Source organism: Tyto alba, unplaced genomic scaffold, assembly GCF_018691265.1.
Source record: "Tyto alba isolate M040663 unplaced genomic scaffold, T.alba_DEE_v4.0 Super-Scaffold_21, whole genome shotgun sequence".
NCBI lineage: Eukaryota > Metazoa > Chordata > Aves > Strigiformes > Tytonidae > Tyto > Tyto alba.
In genome coordinates this window covers 14564066-14585495 of record NW_024881295.1, presented here as the reverse complement: position 1 = coordinate 14585495, position 21430 = coordinate 14564066, and the positions used below count along the sequence as shown (strand labels likewise).

General features: G+C 40.2%; 1 protein-coding gene across 1 annotated transcript in view; it reads left to right on the top strand.

Moving 5' to 3' along the window:
- The window catches only part of PTPRO (protein tyrosine phosphatase receptor type O), a 156158-nt gene that overhangs the window by 103646 nt on the left and 31082 nt on the right, over positions 1–21430 (top strand). The window contains 7 exon segments of the mRNA XM_042795458.1: positions 638–799; positions 3218–3417; positions 5802–5922; positions 8407–8600; positions 11014–11125; positions 17467–17618; positions 20274–20394. Of these exon segments, the coding sequence (XP_042651392.1) occupies positions 638–799; positions 3218–3417; positions 5802–5922; positions 8407–8600; positions 11014–11125; positions 17467–17618; positions 20274–20394 (1062 nt within the window).

The window sequence follows — 21430 nt, the reverse complement described above, 5'->3', positions numbered from 1 at the left end:
TTTGTCTGCCACTGAGGTTCATGGGGGGACCTTGACTGGAAAGGGGTGTACAGAAAAGATAATCTGGATTCAGATTAACGGTTGTCTCAGAGGACAGCTACCAAACATATTCCTTAGGCTACAAAGAAGCTGTGGTGTAGAGTAGGGAGACTTTTCAAGTGATGAAGCTACAATAAAATCATCGCGTTGCTTAAAGATTTTCTGTTTAAAAATTTATTTTATTCAAATGAATTTTATTTCCTGACAAGCGGTTTTCATAAGCCTTCCCACACTGAGGGCAAATACTTTTTTTTGCAGAATAAGAGTGCAATAAATAGAAAATTGGAAGCTCCTTTTCTTCTATGCTGTGCTGTTTTTCACTTTCACAGTCATGGCAACCCTATTTTATCATCCCTTCTACCGAATGAAAATTTGGCCTGAGTTTATTGTTCCTCTACACCTATACTGCAACCTTAGTCATTAATTACTCTTGTGCTGATGGCAAGAAATAAAACTACCCACATAAATCCAGTCCTTTTGGATACCTTTTAATCCCACAGCAGAAACAGTATTAGCATTTCTGATACAAATCATTTGCTTAGTGGCTGGAGCCTTTCAAATTTCAATTAATCCACACTGTTTTTTCCCCTTGATTTAGAGAACTCCACAGAATTTTTGACAGTGAGTGAGGACACTCACAAATTTGTTGCTGAACTGAAAGAACCAGGAAAATATAAGTTGTCTGTAACAACATTTAGCTCATCTGGCTCTTGTGAAGTTCGGGGAAGTCAATCAGCAAAAACACTTAGCTTTTACATCAGTAAGTATCTCAACAAATCTGTCTTTTTCTCCCAGACCAGTATAACTTTAATGTACAGTTGCACCACTGTGGCAGCTGTGGTATCTGCTGCAGGATCAGAAGAGTCTGGTCTTTTGGAATTCAGTGTGCCAGAGAAGGAAATAAAGTGCAACTGTGTTATATATTATACCCTGCCTGTATGGGCCTTCATCGTTCTGCCTTGGCAGAGCTAATAACTGAAAGCAGGTGGTGACGTATTTGATAGAGTCGCTGCCTAGTGTTCAGAAGTGAATCAGGTTCCCCTCTTGCATCTTTCAAAAAGCAGATTTAATTCTGATAATTAAATTGATGATTATATAGATTATTGAAAATACTTACCTTTCATATTCCTGGAGGCTGTATGAACTGATGAAGGGTGTCTCAGGCTGAGAGTGTGGGAGTTGCACAATTAAACACTGAACTCTGAAATTATGTGGTCTCAGAGAGAACATGGAGCAAATTACAGTAGATGAAATAGTTCAGCCTGTTAAATTCAGAGAACAAAATTAATTTATTATTTCCTTGTAGAATCACAGGGTTTCTTAACTGAAGATTTAGTAAAAGACAAAGTAATAATACACTGCTGTGTAAACTAATATAATGATTGACAGTTAGATCAGCAAGTGAGATGTGTTGGTGAATTCAGGTTATTATCTTTCTCATGGCTGTGGTCACCTTTGTACATTTTTCTACAAAAGGAAGTAGAAATAGCCTACAAAACGCCCATATAATGAAAACAGGGGAATACTTGCAGCACTACACAATTTTACATGTGGGAGGACAGTGTGTCCTCTGAATCCTGAATGCTGCAACAAGACATAGTAGCTAAGTCTGGCAGAAATATTCATATTAAAGGGAAATACACTCAAGTACTTAGGTACATTACTAGTAAAAATTGTGTCTTTAGTAGCTCACAATGCTTATAAATACTAACTATTTAGCCTTAAATTCATCGTAATGCTTGGCTGCATGTAACTGAATTCCTCTGTTGCTCCTGTTTTTGTCAATTTTATAGTTGAAAGAAACAATACTTGGAAAACAAAGAGAAAAGAGCAAATAGCACATGAGAGAAAGGGTCTCTGCTGTTGTGATTTCAATGTCTTCTGGTTTTCTTTAGGAATAGTTATTAAACAGCCTCATTATATGGAAAGCGTTAAGGTATATATAAATATATAAAATAAGTTATCTAGCATTGCTGTTACTACCAAATACTATTCCATTTTACAAGGGGTGACTTATTTCCATTAAGCAATATGCAATACAGTGCCCTCCATGAAGTCTACTAACTGGGGACAGAGACCTGAGAGAAATGAGATGTTACTCCAAAATATAGGTGTATGGATTGCTAGATTAAGGATGAATTTGAATCTACAACTTTGGACTGTGACATGAGGTAGCTCAGCTCCCTTAATGCTGGTGCTGAAACAATTTCTGAATAGAAAGAACTACACATACATCCACTGGTTCCAGAGACTAATCTAACGATTGAATTCGTCTTTTTACCTGAGTAGGTATGGGTCTGCTGTAGTGAATAAATTGTGCTCGTAGCTTCAGCCTTATCTTATCCTTGTAGCACTCAGTGAATCATCCTGTTAAATTACTTGCTTGTAATACACAACATTTTTGTTTCACCCAGATATCAGTATGGATTGTCAAATCTTATAGGCTGATCTTACAGCAAATTATTGCTCTGGCATTTGTTTTATTTTCTCAATAAACATAAAATACCATTAGAACTGCGTGGAGGTAGGAACATCAAGGAGAGAGCTGTCACAAGCGTCACTTAAAGTAACAAGAAAAGCTGAGAATTTTAATGAAATCTGAAATTTTGACCAAGTCTAACTGAAGTTATTTTCCAAATTGTTATTTTATCTACATTTAAACCTGTATTCTCTACCAATTGCTTCAAAAAGTCCAACAGAGAATGAGATACTTCACTGTGGTAACCTCTGTGAACTTGATTTTCACACTTCAAGTCTGCAGTATGTTTGAAGGGTACGTTAGTATGTGGAGAGGTGAAAAATATTGTGTGCTTATCCTTTAATATGTGTCAATGGTCTGTACGTTACTGGATATCACTGCTTTTAAACATTCCCTTGGAGCAAATCTGATACTGCAGGGTGGTTTCTGGTAAGCAATAGAGAGAGAATACTGCAATCTCAATTTTCAGACAGTGACATTTCTCTTGTCATCTGCTCTGCTGCAGGTGAAACAGCACCAGCCACAGGCTGTTTCCCAGGGGCTGCCATCTTCACTGCCCGAGGGCTGTGGAGATGGGCGACTGTCAGTCCAGCCTCTTTCACCAGTAGTAAATAATCCCATGAAAGAAGGATGTTTTAACACATGTGCCTCAAATGCATAGAGTGGCTTGCTCACTTGTGCTTTTGGGACACATCCCAGGCCCCACAGGCGAATGGATAGAAGAGCTCACTGAAAAGCCCCAGCACGTAACCGTGACGGTGCTGAGCTCAACTACTGCCCTGACATCCTGGACAGCATCACAAGAGAGCGGCAGCAACAGCACCATCGTGTCTGTGGTCTCCCTGACCTGTCAGAAGCAAAAGGAAAGTCAAAGGCTTGAAAAACACTACTGCACTGAGGTAAGGGGCAGAAGCTGGAGCCTTTTCAAATACTTTAAAAAAAATTGCTAATCATTCTGCTGTTTGGGATGGCCGTGCCCAAGGGCTGTATCAGACTCAGGGCTGCAGAGCAGAGTGGTAGGTGCCCCCTTCTGCAGTCTAAAGGGACATGGCTGATGCAGAGTGGAGGGGAGAGCAGAGCATTCAGGAACAAAAGTGTGCAGTATACCATAGTGGTGTTAAAATTGTATCTCTGTTGGACTGACTGTGGCCAATCCTTTGTTCAAGCTTGTGAGTTACGTTGTACCCTTTGAGGCACTGGTGTGGCAGTAGGCAGAATGGTACCGTATTATCACACTTAGGCATATGCTGTAATCCATTTCTATTAAACAGAGTGCTCACATGCATGATTATCATCAAACTAGCGTAAATTCTTTCTTAGATATCCTACATATGAACACAGAAACTGACTAAATTTTCTGGAGGTCTAGAGGTGATCAGAAGCCAGCTTTTCCATTAAAAAAAAGGTGTTAGCACTGGGAAATGAATAGTAATTCAGACCAACTGTGATTTGGATGGACAGCAGTTCTTTAGGGCTGCCATACAGAATGTGTTTATAATGATCAAGAATCCTGAACCCCAAAATATGGCAGTTTTCTATTACTTGAAATCCTTAGTGAGTGCAATCAGATCAGATCCTGTGGTAATGATGGATCAGTGGCATGTGGCTTCAGTTAGAAAGAGGTTTTAGCCCACATCTCAGTTACCAACATGCTGATAAGGCCATTTTCTGATCAGTGCCACAACTTCTGTCTGGGTTCCTAAATGTGTGTGATGGAGGAGCTTGCAAAGGACTGCAGTGCTGCCCTGCTGCACCCTCAGCTTGCCCATGGGAATGGAAGGAGACCTCTAACACTCCCAGTAAATCTTAATCTCCTTCAACTTTGTGATTAGCCCTGCAAGTTATTACAGAGAGTCTACATCCTTTAAAAATGTCTTTTAAAATTAATCTTTGTCAAAATGTTTTTACTTTTATTCCAACAATGTTTTCATTACAATTTGAGAATTGTTTTCCAGAATCAGCTTGTAATCTCATTGAGTTATTTTCCTTTAATTTATCAAAAGTGCAGTCATTTAATCAGGAAGCAGAACAATTGAGTAGGTGATTATAAACCACAGATCACAAGTATATACATATATGATTAAAGTAAATACTACAGGATTTGTCCACATACTCAAAACCAAATCCCTAAAGCTAATCCATAAATCCAATATCTGTAAAAGTAGATGTGTTTTTATTGCAAGTAGGTAGAAAGGTCTACATACAATGATTTGTTTCTTTCTGTCACTACATACCATCTCAAATCAAATGTTATCAGCTTATTATACCTGGAACTATTAATGGCTGTTGGTTTGAATTCTCCTTGATGAGCTGAAAAGGGCAAAATTCAGTGCCGAGTTCTATCCATTCCTACCATTGTGCATGTATATCACATTTAAAAGTGATTTAGCTTTCCAAAGCAGCTGTTAAAGATGAATTCCCGTCCTCACTAAATCTGTGCTGGCACTGATAGATTCACATGCATCACAGTAAACCACCAGTGCAAAGGGGGATATGATACAGGCTTTGGAAAGGTTGCAAAGAAAGTATCAGTAGGAAATATCAGCCTGCAGTTCTAGAAGGGATGCATGAAGTCCTTTCCTCAAAGTTGCTCTGTTCATTTGCTGTTAGCTGACTCTTCAGGAGATAAGACTTTTCATATTGTATCAGACCAGGAATGACTTGGTCAGTCATTCTGTCTCCAGCTCTCACTGAAACCTGGTGCACCACAGCAGGAATTTTAATGGTGAAGTTTCAAACTGGAAAGAAAAACCACCAGATCTCTTAGTGAGGTTTTGTAGTGCTATGCAAAGGAGGTGAAAGATAATTCCTCTCTGATTTCAGCATGCAGACCCTTAGCACTTGCATGCAGAAGACAGCTTTCCTGTAACGCTGCCTTCAGCTCACATAGCTGCAGATGAATCAGACAGCTGATGAAAAGCCTCAGGCTTTTATTGAAAACACACAGTCTAAATACTCCAGCCTGATTAATATCACCTGAATATGAATAACGTAGCCTGAATATTTCAATAAACTTAGATAGTAGGAGAGAGTGGGTCTGCAGTGTGGCACCTGACCTTATGCAGCAAAGCAAGTGCGATTCTCTGAGTCGGATCATTTGTCAAGTCAGTCCTGACCACTTTCTCAGTTTTGCCATTTTGGGCTTAATGAATGGAGTTTTAGCTGCTGCTGCCAGTGTGTTCAGAATCGTGCCTTTTGTAACTGGAGTAGTTCAAGTATAGTCTCAGTATTCTTTTACTAACCAAGTAAATACCTAATATCTGATGTATTCCCCTCCTATTAGGTGAATTCAAGCAGTAGCCTCATTGAAAATCTTGTTCCTGGTGCCCAGTACCAAGTTGTCGTTTACTTACGGAAAGGACCATTGGTTGGACCACCTTCTGATCCTGTTACATTTTCCATTGGTAACCCTACACCTGCTGTTTGAAATGTGTTTGCTTTGGTTTGTTTTTAAATACGTGCATGTACTCATTAAGCCCTAGAGCCCCTGAAGGTGTACAAAATTATCATGCTGGTTATTTCAAATGTAATCAATACTTACTGAGAATATTTTTCTTTCATGGCCTAGCCCATTACAGAGGTGGGGAAAATACTCCTTCAGTTGAAGATAGATATTTCAGATTTAAATGTTAAGTTATTACCAAACCTAACTGAAGAGCAATTATGACCAGGATTCAAGAACAGAGGGCCCTGTGGAAAAAAGCATCTTCACCCTTGGACACCTGAATATATGTTTGTCTCTAGCAGTGCTCATGGTCTATGTCATTTAGGGTGGGAGTTACCTCACTTAGGTGTAGCCAGCCTGAGCTGCAGGTGGTCTGTGGTGCATGGAGAAATGTGGGTGCTTTCTAGAGGTCATTCATTCCCACTGTCTCATGAAGCGTGGGGGACTGCTGTTAAGACATTTGTAGCAAATGTGCTTTATGAAGGATGTAATGTGACCCAGTCTGAAGGTCGCAGTGCTGAGAGTCAGGAGAGCTGACTTATCTCCTACAGTACTACCTGACCAATACCAACTTCAGTTGGATACGCTTTGATTTTCTTGAGCTTAATGGTGGATCTTGATGTTCTCTGCTTTGAGATTTGAAGCTAGGAAGAACCTTCTGAGTCTGAGAGTAACATTTTCAAGAATGTGGTTTTATGGTCAACAGGCAGAGCTGTTGCCCCCATGCCTGTGATTCAGGGTTCCACCAGGCTTCTAAATTAAGAGTCACTTCGGATAGAGTTCAGTATCTGTTAGTTTCAAAATAATTTTGTTAAGGTTACCACTTTAACAGAATGTATTAAGAAGAGAAAGGACAAAGAGAAAGAGATTCAGCGTATAGAGTTACATTTTCAGAGAAATATTGAACCTGAGTCTCCCAGCTTCTCCTTTTGACAAATAGTCTGTCTTGTGGGAGAGCAGGTAGCTGAAAGCTAGAGATCTTCAGGATTTTTCATTCTGCTTCCTTGTTGTGATGTAGGGAAGAAAGTGAAACATAAAAAAACAAAGTTAACCTGTTAAGAATTGAATCCTTAAATGAAAGCAAATATGTAGGCTAGTGAATATGGTGAGATCCTTTTCATTCTAGACAATCTTATATATTTTCATAAATTGTGTCTGAATAAAAATTTGAAAACAGAGTATGGCATATTTCAGTAAAGGAAAAAAAAGTAAGTAAAAAATATATATACTGTATTACTAAAATATCATTGGACAATTTTTCCACATGCTTTTGATTTTCTTTCTCACTGTAGTTACTTCAGAAATCTGCAAAATTATGTTTTCACTTGAGAAAGTAAAATAATATATTCCCAAAATAAATAAGGTCCTTCATTTTCTCCACTTTTATGTGGCCTCACAACCATAAAAGGTTCTTACTAAACTCAAAATGGCAATCAGTTTCTAAACAAAACACCTCATAGCTTTCTTATTATAAAGGGGACGTTTTTATGGAGTAAAACAGCAGCTGCATGATTCTTCATTTTGTAATAGGATATCGAATTTGATATTAAAATAGTAGAACTGCAAAAGAAACTCTTCTGTGAAATTATTGGTGATGGTTAGTGTTGAATGAAACTGAAATGAGATAAAATGCACTTTAAAAAGTATTAAATTCTCCCCATGTTTATCCTAAGTCTCGCTTTGACTGGGTGAGTGTTGACAGTTTAAGGAAAGCAAAGCAAAGATATGATAAATGATAGATGAAGGGAAAGGCAATCATGTGCTAACATGGGCTGAAGTAATCTGGGTGCTGGACTTGGCTTTGACCTGGCGTGCAATAGTTGTGGCTCTGCAACCCTTGCAATTGTTAGCAAAGTACTTCTTTAAGTAGCCTCAGTTAAGTCATGAAGAATAATTGCTTTCCAGACAAGTAAGGGTTGCAGAAGTTGACCCTTATGTTACATTTTTCAAACCACTTGATTCTTCTTTTTCAGTGTCATCATCTGTGAGGCAAGAATAGCAATACATGACAGCAACTTTAGGTTCCCCAGGGAAGGAGAGCTAGACATAAAACCCATTCTTTCTCATAGTCTTCATCTTCCAAAGTGTTATGGCTTCTGATGCTTTTGCTTTTGAGCAACTTGAAATATCTCCTAATCATCCTGATTGTCAAAGTAGAAGGGAACCTTCCATTTATAAAAACACAAGCCCTGTACTCCATCTCAAGCTAAGCAGCCAAAACCAAGTAGTCTGTTAGTCACTTCTGAAGAAGTAGACATAATAAACTGGAGAACAGATGCTGAAATAATGGTATTTGACTGCTTGTGTCAAGGAAGCTGTTGGAAATTAAAATCAGGAACAAACTGGAAATAGGTAGAGCTTGGTTAAGGAAAGGTAATGTTTTGAAATAAAGCGTAACTGATAACACACACACACATTACTAACTGCAATTTCTGGTTTATAGTGCCCACTGGAATAAAGGATCTGACGCTCTACCCTTTGGGACCTACTGCTGTGGTTTTGAGCTGGAACAGACCTTTGCTTGGGGTGTTCAGGAAATATGTTGTAGAAATGTTTTACTTCAACCCATCAACGATGACCTCTGAATGGACAACCTACTATGAAATAGCAGCAACCGTCTCCTTAACTGCCTCCGTGGTAAAGGGACCATTACTGACTGACTATTGCTTTCCCATGCCTGTGTGGCCCTGGCACCTTGTGACATTTCTTTGCCCCATAAATATGTGTATATGCCTTTAAATCCAGCACATTTTTCCAGGCAAGGCAGAGAAAATGGCCAGGATGCTAGAGGCATTTTCTGTTCTAAAGTAAGGGAATGCCAGCTGAACCATGCTAAATTTTAAGCAGAGCAATGAGCTAGGAGATGAGCCTTTTTTTGTAGACAAATGGGCATGTTCAGCAAGTCCAGAGGCAGCATCAGTTTGTGGGTCAGTTTGTCAGTCAAGGCTTTAAAAATTCCATCATCTCCTCAGGGGGGAGTGGTCCAAAGACTTATCTACATAATTAATATTGATAATATGGATTTGGGTCTTGTGGGCTAGTCTTGCAGTGAGCCATCTGGAAGGCTTAGCTGCAGAAATGCTCATGTGAAAATAGCCTTCATGATTCTGAAGCTACAAAGACTTATGCCAGGATTTCAGCTAGGTGGAGACTGGTCTCTAGAACAGATATATACATATATGCACATGCATCTTTGCTGAAATAAAGTGAATTTTCTTCTTCTTTTCTATTATTTCCTAGAGAAGGTGAACAGATTTTATTCAGACTTCACTGCAGCACAAGACAGCAAGCAATTTTAGCTGAAATTAGTTGTTCAGAAAGTTATGAGTATGCAAAAAGGATAACAATAACTTTTGCTGCTTGTGAGAGCCACAGTGATTTACTGTAATTGATTTGCATAATAACATTTGTGGAGTCATTTTGGCTACAGAAGCTTAACTGTAATTGGGTATGTGACTGTAAATCTAGCACATAAATCTCCAGGGAAATTAAAAACAAAAATAACTTACCAAATGAGTAATTAATATCTTGTAATCATGACTCAGCACAATTAGATTAGTACCTGAGTGATCCGAGTCATTTTAGAAGTAATGCCATCTTCCAGAGATAATGTGGTTCATTAGGAAATGGGATGGTATTGTCCCTTACTGTTGCAAGTCCTGTTCAGGGAAGCCAAGTTGGAATTCCTTTGTCTGTATTGCAGTCTGAAATGCAACAGTTCTATATCGCAGCTGAAGCGAGCATATCTTAAACAATAATTTTAAAGAGTAAGCCTGAATTAGTAAGTCTCCCTGTTCTTCTGTTATGGTATTTAACATATAGGTAGGTATTGGTGAATTATTGTTTAGGTTCTCTAGCAGTGCTCCACAACTGTGGATTTCCCTGTGATCTGCTGACATCTGAGTGGTGTATTCTGGAGCAAAAGTGTCAAGTCCAGTGAAAAGGCAGCGGAATCAGAAATCAAGCTATCTGGTGGCTTAGATCAAAAATTATTTCCTGAAGCGTTATCACTTGATGAGAACCTTTGGAACTGAATTTGCCATTTCACTCTGTTTAGTTGCTTTATTCATTTTGTGCTCTGCAACTTATTTTAAAATTTTCAAAGCAACATTGGTATTTTAAATATTACACCAGGGGCATGTCAGAAGACCAAGCATCTTCAAGGTTTTGGTATTAATTGGATACAACTTTTTCTAAAAAGCATAAGAGTCATCCACAATCCCTATATTTGGATTACTTTGTAGTATCTGGGGAAAAAAAGGCCACTGCAAACAGCAGAGATCTGCAAAAAGAACAATTTTTAATTTGTTTCAAATTTTCATTATTTCCAATTTGCTTTTATTTTGAATTTTTAAAATATCCTAAGGCTTTTCATTTAAACATAAAATTAAATATTTGAAGTGGTTTGTGCTGTCAATGGAAGGATTTGAATTTTAACTTAAATATTACCTACAATATTATAAAATATATTGCATATTATACTTCATTTAGATCTCATTTGTATTTATAGATATAATTTATGTCTCATAAGTAATTTATGTTTCATTCATATTTCATTTATAATAAATGATAATACAAAGTGAAATACACTTTGAAAACTGGAAAAAAGTCTTTTGAATTGACAATATCTGAATCAAAAACATTGTTTCTAATTTATCCTCAAACCGTATTTAATCAAAATAGAAAAGCCTACATTTTTCAGTTAAATGTTATTCTGCCTTCATCAAATCTGAATTTTGTGACGGAAGGTCACTCTGCAGGAATTGTTCTTGCCATCCTGGAAATCAATGAGAGGTTCCTGTGATGGGTGGGACCTGGGACCACATGGACATGGATAAGCAGCAGAGCTGTCACAACCATGTTTGCTGACACTGCACAGTTTTTTTAATGAATCAAACACCAAATTACAGAGATTTCCACTTGGAGTAAGGAATGGGAGCCCAGTAAAATCAGTGTGGGCACTAGATTTATAAATACTGTATTTTATAAGTCACACCTCATGATGGTGAATTTTTTTCTGAGCTGCTGTTTGTGTTTTGTCACTTTACAGAAAATAGCTAACCTGCTGCCTGCTTGGTATTACAATTTCCGGGTCACCATGGTGACCTGGGGGGACCCAGAGCTGAGCTGCTGTGACAGCTCCACCATCAGCTTCATAACAGGTAAGCAGCCATCTGAAAAGACTGTGCAGGTGCTCCCTGGGAGCAGAAATGCCAAGAAAATCTGACTTGGGTGTCGTGTTTCACCTGCAGATACTTGCAAGTTAGGATATTTAACAGCTAAGTGGAATTTTTTGGGTTATGTTTTTTGGGGTTTATTTTTTGGGTTTTGTTTTCTATTTTAAATTTTTTTTTAAGGAAAGTTCTGAGGACTGCTTTAAATTAATATATGTAATTTTTCTATGCAAAGGACAGTGCTTGATTACTCTGTTCCAGTCCTCCCTCAGCTGAATGCATGGCTCCAGCGAGGGCCAGTGATCCTGCTCATCTTTTATAACACTGTATGTTTTACACATTGAGAAGTTAATGGGTAAATAAGGCATCTGAATTCTAAGGTTTGCTAACATTATGAAACATTTTTCCGCATATTTGCAATGTTTCCAAATTATTTTTCCTCTTCTTTCCCCCCTCCAGTAAGCCACAGATCAGACACCTTAGCTAACAGGGAGTAGAGTTATGCACTCTTAGGCAGACAAAGACAGGTAAAATGTTTGGTAGCACATTATTGTCCTCCAGCTTTGCATTTTCTGCTGGGTGGTGTTTTGCTTTCTCACAGTAAGGAAAGAAGGGTGCTTCTATGATCAAGGCATTGCACCCATGCTGACTAAATTTGCCTTGGGAAACTGTGTGGTGCTGGCAAATCATTCATAATCCAGATTCTCAGCTGCAGTAAATTGATATAACCACATGGATTGCCCTCTTCCAGGTGGGACGAGCCTTGCATTGAAATCACTCCATTGTCTCTTGTCAGGTACTTTGGGTTTGAATCTTCAATATCTCAAACAGATTAGCTGGAGAGGGAAGCGCATACAGGGTCTCCTGTTAGCACCTTGCCACATGTTCCTAGCATCTAGGCTGGCTAAGTCAAAGTTCCCTACTGAATCATTTTGCTTTTATGTACCAGTGTTTAGCTCACCTTGCAGAAGGTGATCGAAAGCAGTAAATAATTCAGATGCACCATGAAAGGAAATAAAGTACGACTCGCTCTTCTTTTCTAGCTGTAGAAATCAAATTACAAGGAAAATCAGCCTATAAAGTACCAGCCACTCCATCCAAAATAGATACTAGCCTTGTCCCAGATTTTCTTTTTGGTGAGAGAATAGGAGGTTGTAACTGGGGAAGGAACTGGATAAGACCCATTTGCAGTGATGATTAATACAGTACCTGTGCTTGACAAAGCCACAATAGGAAAATTACTAGTGGGTTAAGTCCTATCTCCACTGAAGTCATCAGAAACCCTCCCATCCTGAGATATCTGATCCCAAGCTACACTGCTGATAAATTTGGGCATTTCTCCATTGTATCAGAAACTCATAGTACCCGTGAAGGATCTCCAGGGATATTCATTGTCCTTTGGCATCAGTCATCTTTTCTGTAGCACTATAAGCAAGCAATTTTCCAGTTGGTCGGTTGCTGTATGAGGGAAAAAATGTCTTTTCCAACTGATTTGGATACCAGGTTCAGCATTTTAGAGTGGAAGTGTTCCAGTATGGCCCTCACACTTCAATATTGTGTCTCCAGAAACCTGCAGCAGGAATTAGGGACATTAAGGTTATTCCAAAATATAAGCCATTGTCAGGATCAGTCTGGATCTCAGTATGGGGAAAGTAAAGACTGTTACTGCTATTAGATGAAAAACAGATCAGCTCCTTAACTAGCAGATGTAGACAAAATCAGAAATGGATGAATCTCATAGATAATGTCATCCACTTGTGGTTGGCAAAACCTCTCTTCAAAAAGGTCATCTGATCTTAAATGAAAAGTATCTAGAAAATATCCAGCTGGAAAGTTGTACCAATGCTTAATTCCCCTTATTATCAAAGGTTTATCCTTCGCTTCTGATACGAATTTTTCTAGTTTTAATACCCAGTCCGTAATTCTTGTTGCACTTTTATTGATTGAAGAGACACAAAGCTTTTTTTTTTTTTTTTTTTTCCTCTCTATACAGAATTTAGTCACACTCTCTTCTGTTGATAAATTGCTTCCATTGAACTCTTCAGGTGCTCTCACAGTAAGGCAATTTCTCATGGTACTTTTTTTCCCCACTCTGCCTCTCTAATTTTTACTATCTTTACCAAAGCATGCGAAAACTGCAAGTGTAATACCAGCCTGCTGAATACTCCTACAGAGGCAAAATCAGCTCCCTATTCAATGCTCTCCTGTTTGTGCATCTAGATGATTGCATTTGCTATGGCATCACAGTGGAGGTCTGTGTTGATTTGCTTCTATTCTGTAGCTTCTGACTCCTTCCTATGGTAGCTGCTTTCCAGAATTTGTCATTTGGGAAGTGTTGTCTGCATGTCTTTTTCCTAAAGTCTCAACTTTGCACCTGGCACTTTGAAATATATTTTGTTTGAACAGGCCCAGCATAGGGGTCAATAATTCAAATCACAGCCCTGTCCAAATCCTCCAGTCAGTTGCTGTGCTACTTGCCTGGTTTGTCAGCAGTGCTTTTACTTTCAGGGTATTGATGAAAATGTTCAATAGCAGTGAGCCAGACTGCAGCATTTTAAGGGAAGGGTCCTAACAAAGAAATCTGATTTGGTCAAATTACAAGTGCTTATCAATAGATGGCCACCACTGAATGTGAGCATTAAATACACTCCTGTCCTCTGATTACCTTATTACTTGCACGCTCTTCAGCTTTGTCCAGGGACTGCTGTCAGGCTAACTTGCGAGAAAGTGGCATGCCAGTTTTTCATGTCTACAGGTTTGAAATACTTGTCCCCAGTAGGTGCTGCATTTTCAGTCTTTCAAGTTACCAGGGTACCGCAGAGTTCTTCATCACCCTCAGCCTCTTTCTTTCCAGAGAGGGAACAGATGGTTTTATGGAGACCTTGGTCCCTTTCTGCATCATTCTGAACAGTGCTATCTCCCCTGCACAGGTTGCCAGGAATTAAAACAAAAACAACATAAAAAAACCCACCAAAAAGTCCTAAAATTTGAAGTACTAGAATGAAGGTTTTGTAGTCTTGACAGTACACCATCTGTCAGTTCTTCTGTGTATAACTGGAAAGCTAACCTCTGCACCTGGAACATAAGCTTGATTTTTTAAAACAAAGAAGGATCATCTGGGAGCTTGGGACCACACCCTGCAGAAAGCTCAGGGCAGACAAACCATTTCCCTAACGCAGGACCCCACTGCTGGTGTGGAGTCTATAGCGAGGCTGGGGCTTTACTGAATTGCAGTACCTGGAATGAAAAGAGTATTACAAGAGACCAGATGATATATAGCTCTCTCCCACAGCAACTGGTCAGACGTCCCCAGGGGAATGGGGGAGATTTGGGGGATCCTAGAGAGTTAGTAGAAATGGCATTTGTTCTCTCAGGCTCCTGCAGCAACAGTTGCGCACTGTTGTTTTAACACAGGGAGAGATTGTGGGGCTGCCAGTGTTGCTGTGGTGACTAATGAGTTTTTAATGCCACCTGCTGTAAACAGCTGGATTTAAAGCAATCACAAGCAAGAACACTTTAGACCACCAACATTTTCTTTTACAATGAAAATGCTTTTAGCTTTGGAGAAGCAAAAAGAGTAAGACAGACAGACTCTTGGTGGTGGTGAGTACCACCACATCTGCTGTCTGTTGGTCCTATGGATGCTTTCAGCTCTCACTTTGGGCCAGGTCAGCAATGGGATGTAATTTCTTACAGCCTCTCTGTGCCACTCAGCTCTCAGTGGAACGTGGTGCTGGGGGAGTGGATCATGCAAGCCCTTAGTCTCATTTCACGCATACTGGATGTTTCATTGGCGGATACCTAAAGCAAACAGCTGTGTGAACATTAAGGGGGAAAGCGTGTCATCTGTATTTAGGTATAGCAGGAAATTATTATTAGTGTATAATATTTGTGCCAGTTGTGACCTTAAATTATAAGGAATACACAATTCTTTCACAGGAATGGACTGGGAACTCTAGAATTTAAAAGAAACATTACTTGAAAGATTTTGTACTAAATAAGGTTGCTTCCTCTCAACAGCATAAAAGGACATTTTCAAGATTAATTTGAGAGCGTAGTTTTCCTAAGCATTTCTGAATGGCTCTAAATTGTCTGTGCATTGTATCTGCTGCCTTCCTCAGCGATTGCTTCGGTAAGTCCATTCGCTGACAAATGTCTCGATGCAAAAGTGGTAGAAACCTTCGTGAAAGCAGCAGTGACATCTTGTGGCCCCTTCAGACAGACCCGAGCTCCGGGCCCATCCTGCGTTTTCCCTCGGGTGCTGGCCCCGGCAGCTGGGCCGGGGTCCAGGGCTGGGAAGGGCCCTCGGCGGCCGCCGCGGCCGGGCGGCCCTTGCACACACCGGCCAGGGTGGGTGTCGTGGTTTAGGCCTGATTGACAGCCAACCACAATGCAGCACCTCTCTCTCCCTTCCCCTCCGGCAATGAGAAGGGACAGAGAGCCAGGCTTGGGGTCCAAGATAGGACTGGGATGGGGGAAAATCCCCCTTTTATGATCATGAGCAAAAGGCAGACTCGTTAGGGGAAGAAAAAAGAACATACATTTATTACAGACACTAACAACACATACCAGAGTAGGACAGTGAGAAGCATTGCCACATCTTGAGAACACCTTCCCCCCACCCCTCCCTTCTTCCCGGGCTCAGTTCTGCTCCCGATATCTCTACCTCCTCCCCCAGTGGCGCAGGGGCAGGGAATGGGGGGTGCAGTCAGTGCTGCCACTTCCTTCATCTTCGGTGAGGGGAGTGTCCAAAACTTATTACCCCCTGCTCCATCGTGGTCCCCCTCTCACAGGAGACAGTCCTCCACAAACTTTCTCTGACTTGAATTCCTCCCATGGGCCGCAGCGTTCCCCACACTGCTCCGTCATGGGTCACTAACTTCCTCCGACTGGATTCTCTCCCACGGCTGCAGCCCTTCCCGAGCTGCTCCGGCGTGGGACTCCCCCACATGCTGCAATCCTCCCAGCACTGAATTACAGCAGCGGGGCTACCTTTTTCCATGAGACCCCGGCCTTCTTCGGGCACAGAACCTTGATCAGCCGAGCAGGAACGACAGGCTGTAAATCAATGTCTGCTCCACCGTAGATCTTCATGGGTGGCAGGGGGGGGCCGCCCTGCCGTCTCACCACAGGATACAGGAGGGTCTCTGCTCCGGCACACCTCCCCCCTCCTTTCTTCCTCCGTTCCTCCACTGACCTTGGTGTTCATGCAGCTGCTGCAACTCCTCCTCCCAAGTCCGACTGCCCGTCACCACGTCCCTTCTTAAATACGTTATCGCAGAGGCGCAGCCGATTGGCTCAATTTCCCAAACAGAAGTGGAGCTGACGTGGAGCTGGGGGAGCTTCGAGAAGCTTCTCACAGGGGGCCGCCCCGATAGCCCCCTCCCCTGCCACCAAAAAACTCCACCACTCACTCAGCCCAGGACAGTGGGCTGACCAGCTGTACTCCCTCTGCAATTAATAGAGAGGCACCTCCAGGAGGTGAATTCTCCTCTTCAATACCTATTTGAAGATGAGTTGCTCTGGAGGTGGCCGTCTGTCTTGGGCTGCGCGGGGAGCCAAGGACTCGCTGGCAGCCCCAGCACAAGACGAGCCATCAGCGGGTCGGCGGGACGGTCCGCAGCACTGGGCGGGAGCCGGGTGTGTGGAGGAAGAGGAAGGACAACAGCTGCTTCGCCTAATACCGGACAGCGTAGCTGCCGTATGCCTGTAGGCTAAACACTTGGAGCTTAGGTGGGTGTCAGCGGACGGCCGCCTTCTGTGGCGGTGGGACTTTCACCCTGCGAGGAAAGGTGGACATAACTTGTCATGCAAAAAGGTGTTCTTTGGAAAACTGCAAGTTTGGGGCTTTTCCTCCTAGAAAATGCAAGCTCGGTGAAGAGAAGGTATTTTTTCCTGTGGAAAAGTTATCCAAATTATTCAGTGTGGCAATTCTTTATTTCTCACTGATTGTAATTTCTTTTCAGTGCTAAAACACAGTGAACCAGTATCTGAGGCTTTTAACTTGACTTTGAATTCTGTTTATAAATGTTGACTCACAAAATGGTTTGTATCAGCCAGAAGCTTCATGATTTTATTATTTTTTTTTTTTACACTGAAAGATTGCAAACAGAAATGTATTTTTATTCCCGGTTTCTCCCAGCTTAAATGCCAGTTTTAATTTCTTTCAGGTAGCGCTCAGGCGCTGATGCTTTCACTAATATTTTTCTGCTATGTTTGTGATACTCTCTTCCCAACAGTAGTAGTATCCTTTGGAAAAAATCAATTAGTGGATTTGGTAATCAACTGTGTTAGATCCTGTCTGTAATACACTTGCCTTCTTCCTTCAGCACCAGTGGCACCCGAGATTACCTCCATAGAATATTTCAACCACCTTTTGTATGTCACCTGGACCTATGGAGGAGATGGTACTGACCTTTCTCATTCCAGAATGCTGCACTGGATGGTCATTGCAGAAGGAAAGAAAAAGATCAAGAAGAGTGTAAGTATGAGTGGGGAGGGTGTTGCTCATTTCTCTGTGTTTTTTTTTTTTTGCTGAATTAATAACCTTGTCTTACAAAGTTTAAGCAAGTTGCTATAGATTGGTAGAAGCCTGATCAGTTAAAGGTATTTCACCATGTTAGCACGCACTTCCAAGGACTCAAGCTTTCAGTGGGCAAAATGGTTCTATGATGATCCAGTGTAATTGTTGATAATTTTAGGTAAGAATTTTAAAATAGCTTATAAACTTCTGAGCTGCAGACAGTAAAAGAGTAAAGAGTATTTTTTGGTAAACAGATACAGTCTTTTCCATTTCTATTTATTAATAACTAGACTACACTACTGGTTGAATTTTTTTGTTTGTTCATTCAGACCAGGTACTATCCCTTCCCATTTTCTGACTTTATCAAACAGACATCCTTATAAATTAGGTCATTTTCATTTTCTGTTTGAATACAATTTCCACTAACTGATGGGATGAGGATTTCACCCAAAATGTGTGCGCTTCTTAGAAGGCTTATTGCCGGATATTAAGATGTGTTCTTGGCGCATATTCTTTAACTCTTTAAGCACATTTAAAAATAGTTTAGAAAAAGAAATGTGGGGGTTTCCAATTATGGATTAAAGTCATGCTGCTGCAGGCTACTGAGGTGCATGTGTAACCTGAAGCAAAAGAGCAGCCCCTGGACGTACAGTGAGAAGTGTTTGGAACACCAGTGGAGCATGGCAGTGCAGGATGGTTTATGGCCAGCAGTGTAGCTTCATACAGCCTGTGGCCCATGACGGTCTTCTACACCACTATTGATCTTTTAATCATTGACAGGGAGAAAGTGTCTGGTCTTTTTCAAGGGAAAGGTTTTCTTTCTACAACTGAAGATTCAGAAGATGCTGAATTGGAAGTGGATTTTCAGCATAAGCGCAAATTCATCAGCAATTTTCATTTGGATTTATATGGAGCACCCTGCCTTTCATTGAATTCCTGGTGGCTGCAAGAGTGCACCCATCTGGAGCTTGTTGCAGCATGAATCTAATTATATGATTAGTAGAACTGTTCAAAAACATGACATTTCTGAACAGCAGGAACTTTCAATATTTGGATCTTTGTTTCAAACAAGGAAGAAAACTCAACATTTTAAATTTATTCCTACAAATAAAGTGTTCTAACAATTGATTTATAAAAAAATTGTGCTGTGATATTCCTCTCCAATCTTCCTTCCAAAAGTCATGTTCTCTGTAAGGTTGTTACTCTTCCAGGAAAAACCTGGTATCTGTGCCATTCAACTTCACTGAATTTTAAAATTTTTAAATAAATAAATAAATAATAAACATTGAATATTAAATTGCATTTAAAATACTATTGCATATGTAATTTTAGAAAAAAAATATTTAAAATAGAGGGTATCTGCAATGGAATATATCTGCAGATAAAACTTCAGAGATTTAGGAATGTCTTCAGAAATGTTTGTCTTCATATTATTCTCAGGACAAGGGAACCCAGAAAGTATGTTTTAGGAAATTCCTGCAACAACCTAGTTAGTTTATAGATAACTTTTATGGTCGTGATCATATTTGTAAATTTGGGTACACACTTGCAGGCATCAGGGTGTACCTGTTCTCCTAAACTCTGTTACTCTCTTTCAGAAATTATTTTCTTTAAAAATCATACTATATTGTAATCTCTTTATCTGATTTGTTAAGATTGTTATCATGGTTGTTTTTCTTGTGGGATTATTAAAATAAATAGGTAACACTATCAAGTAATGATGACTTTTTCTTCTTGCTGTTTGTGTACTTCCCAAGACGCAGTAGAAGTTGGTCAGTTTTTAGAGAAGTGATGAAAATAATGGGCATAGTCCTGTTAGTCTTTATTCAGAACTGTCTGTTTCTCTTGGAACTGAAAGTTTCAGCGTGAAAATTGACTATGAAAACCAGCATGAGGTTCCTGAACATTCACTTTCTAGATAGTCCTCAAGTGCTCTGAAAACAGTCTGTTGCAGTATCTGGGTTCTGCATCCTCCTCCGTGACCCTGGAGAAATTGGGAGCTTACTCACCCCTCAAATAACAGGGAGGAGTTATTCACAGAGTTTTGAAGCTCAGCTCAGTTTTGGATCCTATCTGGTTTCAGACTTGCAGATGACTGAATTCAGGCCCTGAGATCTATTGTCAAGTCAACAGGTCTTCAGGTAGGTGTTAGACTTGTCCAGTCAGATTTAACTGGCAGAGGTTTAGGATATATAAAGGCTTGCCTATATGTGTCGTGTGTATGCTTCTTAGAGATCTCTGACCTGATTTGAATTCCTCTAAAATTGCAGTGGGCTCACATCTATGGCTTGTTTAGTATTTTGCACAACATGAAAGATCTAGATGCGAGAGTACTCTCATTGGTGTGAGGAGATTTTCTTTCCTAAATTTTCACTGGTCCTATAGAAAACACAGCCTAAGATTGTCGTCTTTTTGCGTTGAGGTATTCTGCTGAGCGTTACAGCTTTCCACAGTTGGTTTCAGTGGGAACTGGTTCATGTAACAAGTTTAGAGTATGGAGAAGACATCTGCTGTGATGCACAGAACTTTCTTTGTAGTATATTAAGTGACCAGATTAATTTTACAAGAAGGATGTTTGTCATATTTAACAGTTGGTGTCTATAATTATTGTAGGTAACACGCAATGTGATGACTGCAGTGTTGAGCTTGCCTCCAGGGGACATTTACAACCTTTCAGTGACTGCTTGTACTGAAAGAGGCAGCAATACTTCCCTGCCCCAGCTTGTGAAATTGGGTAAGAAATGCTTGTTTGTAAATTATCAGCTCATTCCTCCTCTCATTTAACTTTGAAAGTAACTCTGTCAGCAGATTCAGCATCTTCCTTATTTCAGAATCATGTACCTGTGACTGCATTTCTTTTTCAAAGCCATAATTTTCACCTCACCTTGCTGTGAAGATTGTCTCATTCCTGTATGTGAAGCTACTCTCCTAAAATAGTATTACCCAAGAGGAGCAAGAGTGGCAGAATTTGACTGTAAGTGGAAGTAGGAGAGTGGAAATAACTGAATGCCTCACTAAGAGAACAGCTGCTTCATAGTTGTTTCCCTAAGGTCTTGAACGTAGGCAGGTTTTGTGAACAGTGACTCAGGCTTCACAGATTAACGTTTCAATAGAAAGCAGAACCTTCCTTGTTTCTGACAAGTCTGATTTTGGGTCTGGACTCTGCCACCTGGTTTGGTTTCCTGTCTCTCCTCCTCTATCCCTGGACATCTCCATAGTCTTCTAACACCAAAAATGTACCCTTAAATACAAATCAATGAGAGTACCCTTTACAAAAACAACCAGATTCATGGCTGTGGAACTCAGCATCATTCTAAGAAATAAATATGTAATCTAGTCAAAGAAACAAAAAAAGACTTGAGAACTTAATCCTTAATGTAGGACTTTAAAATATAACTTTCTGCCTAACATCTTCCTTTACCTGTGAGAAAGACTGGACACTACACCATTGTAACTTAAGAGATTTTAATTCATTTTTGCACATGCATGGAATTGTTGAGCCCTAGGTGCCTAAAGCTGTGAAATTTTGAAGTGTACCTAACCGCTTTTACAGGCATTAACTCCACTGTGAAGGTGGGTAAAGAAGTGTTAGTAATTTTGAACTGGATTATCTCTAAATACATAATAAGCCTTTTTTGAGTGACTGTAAAAGAAGTGAATTTAAAGGACTCCATAATTTCTAATTGAATTAGAGAACTTGAAGAAATCTTTGTCCATTCATCTTTCTCAATAGCTCTTACTCAAATCTCTTAAACAATGCTGGGGCAAGC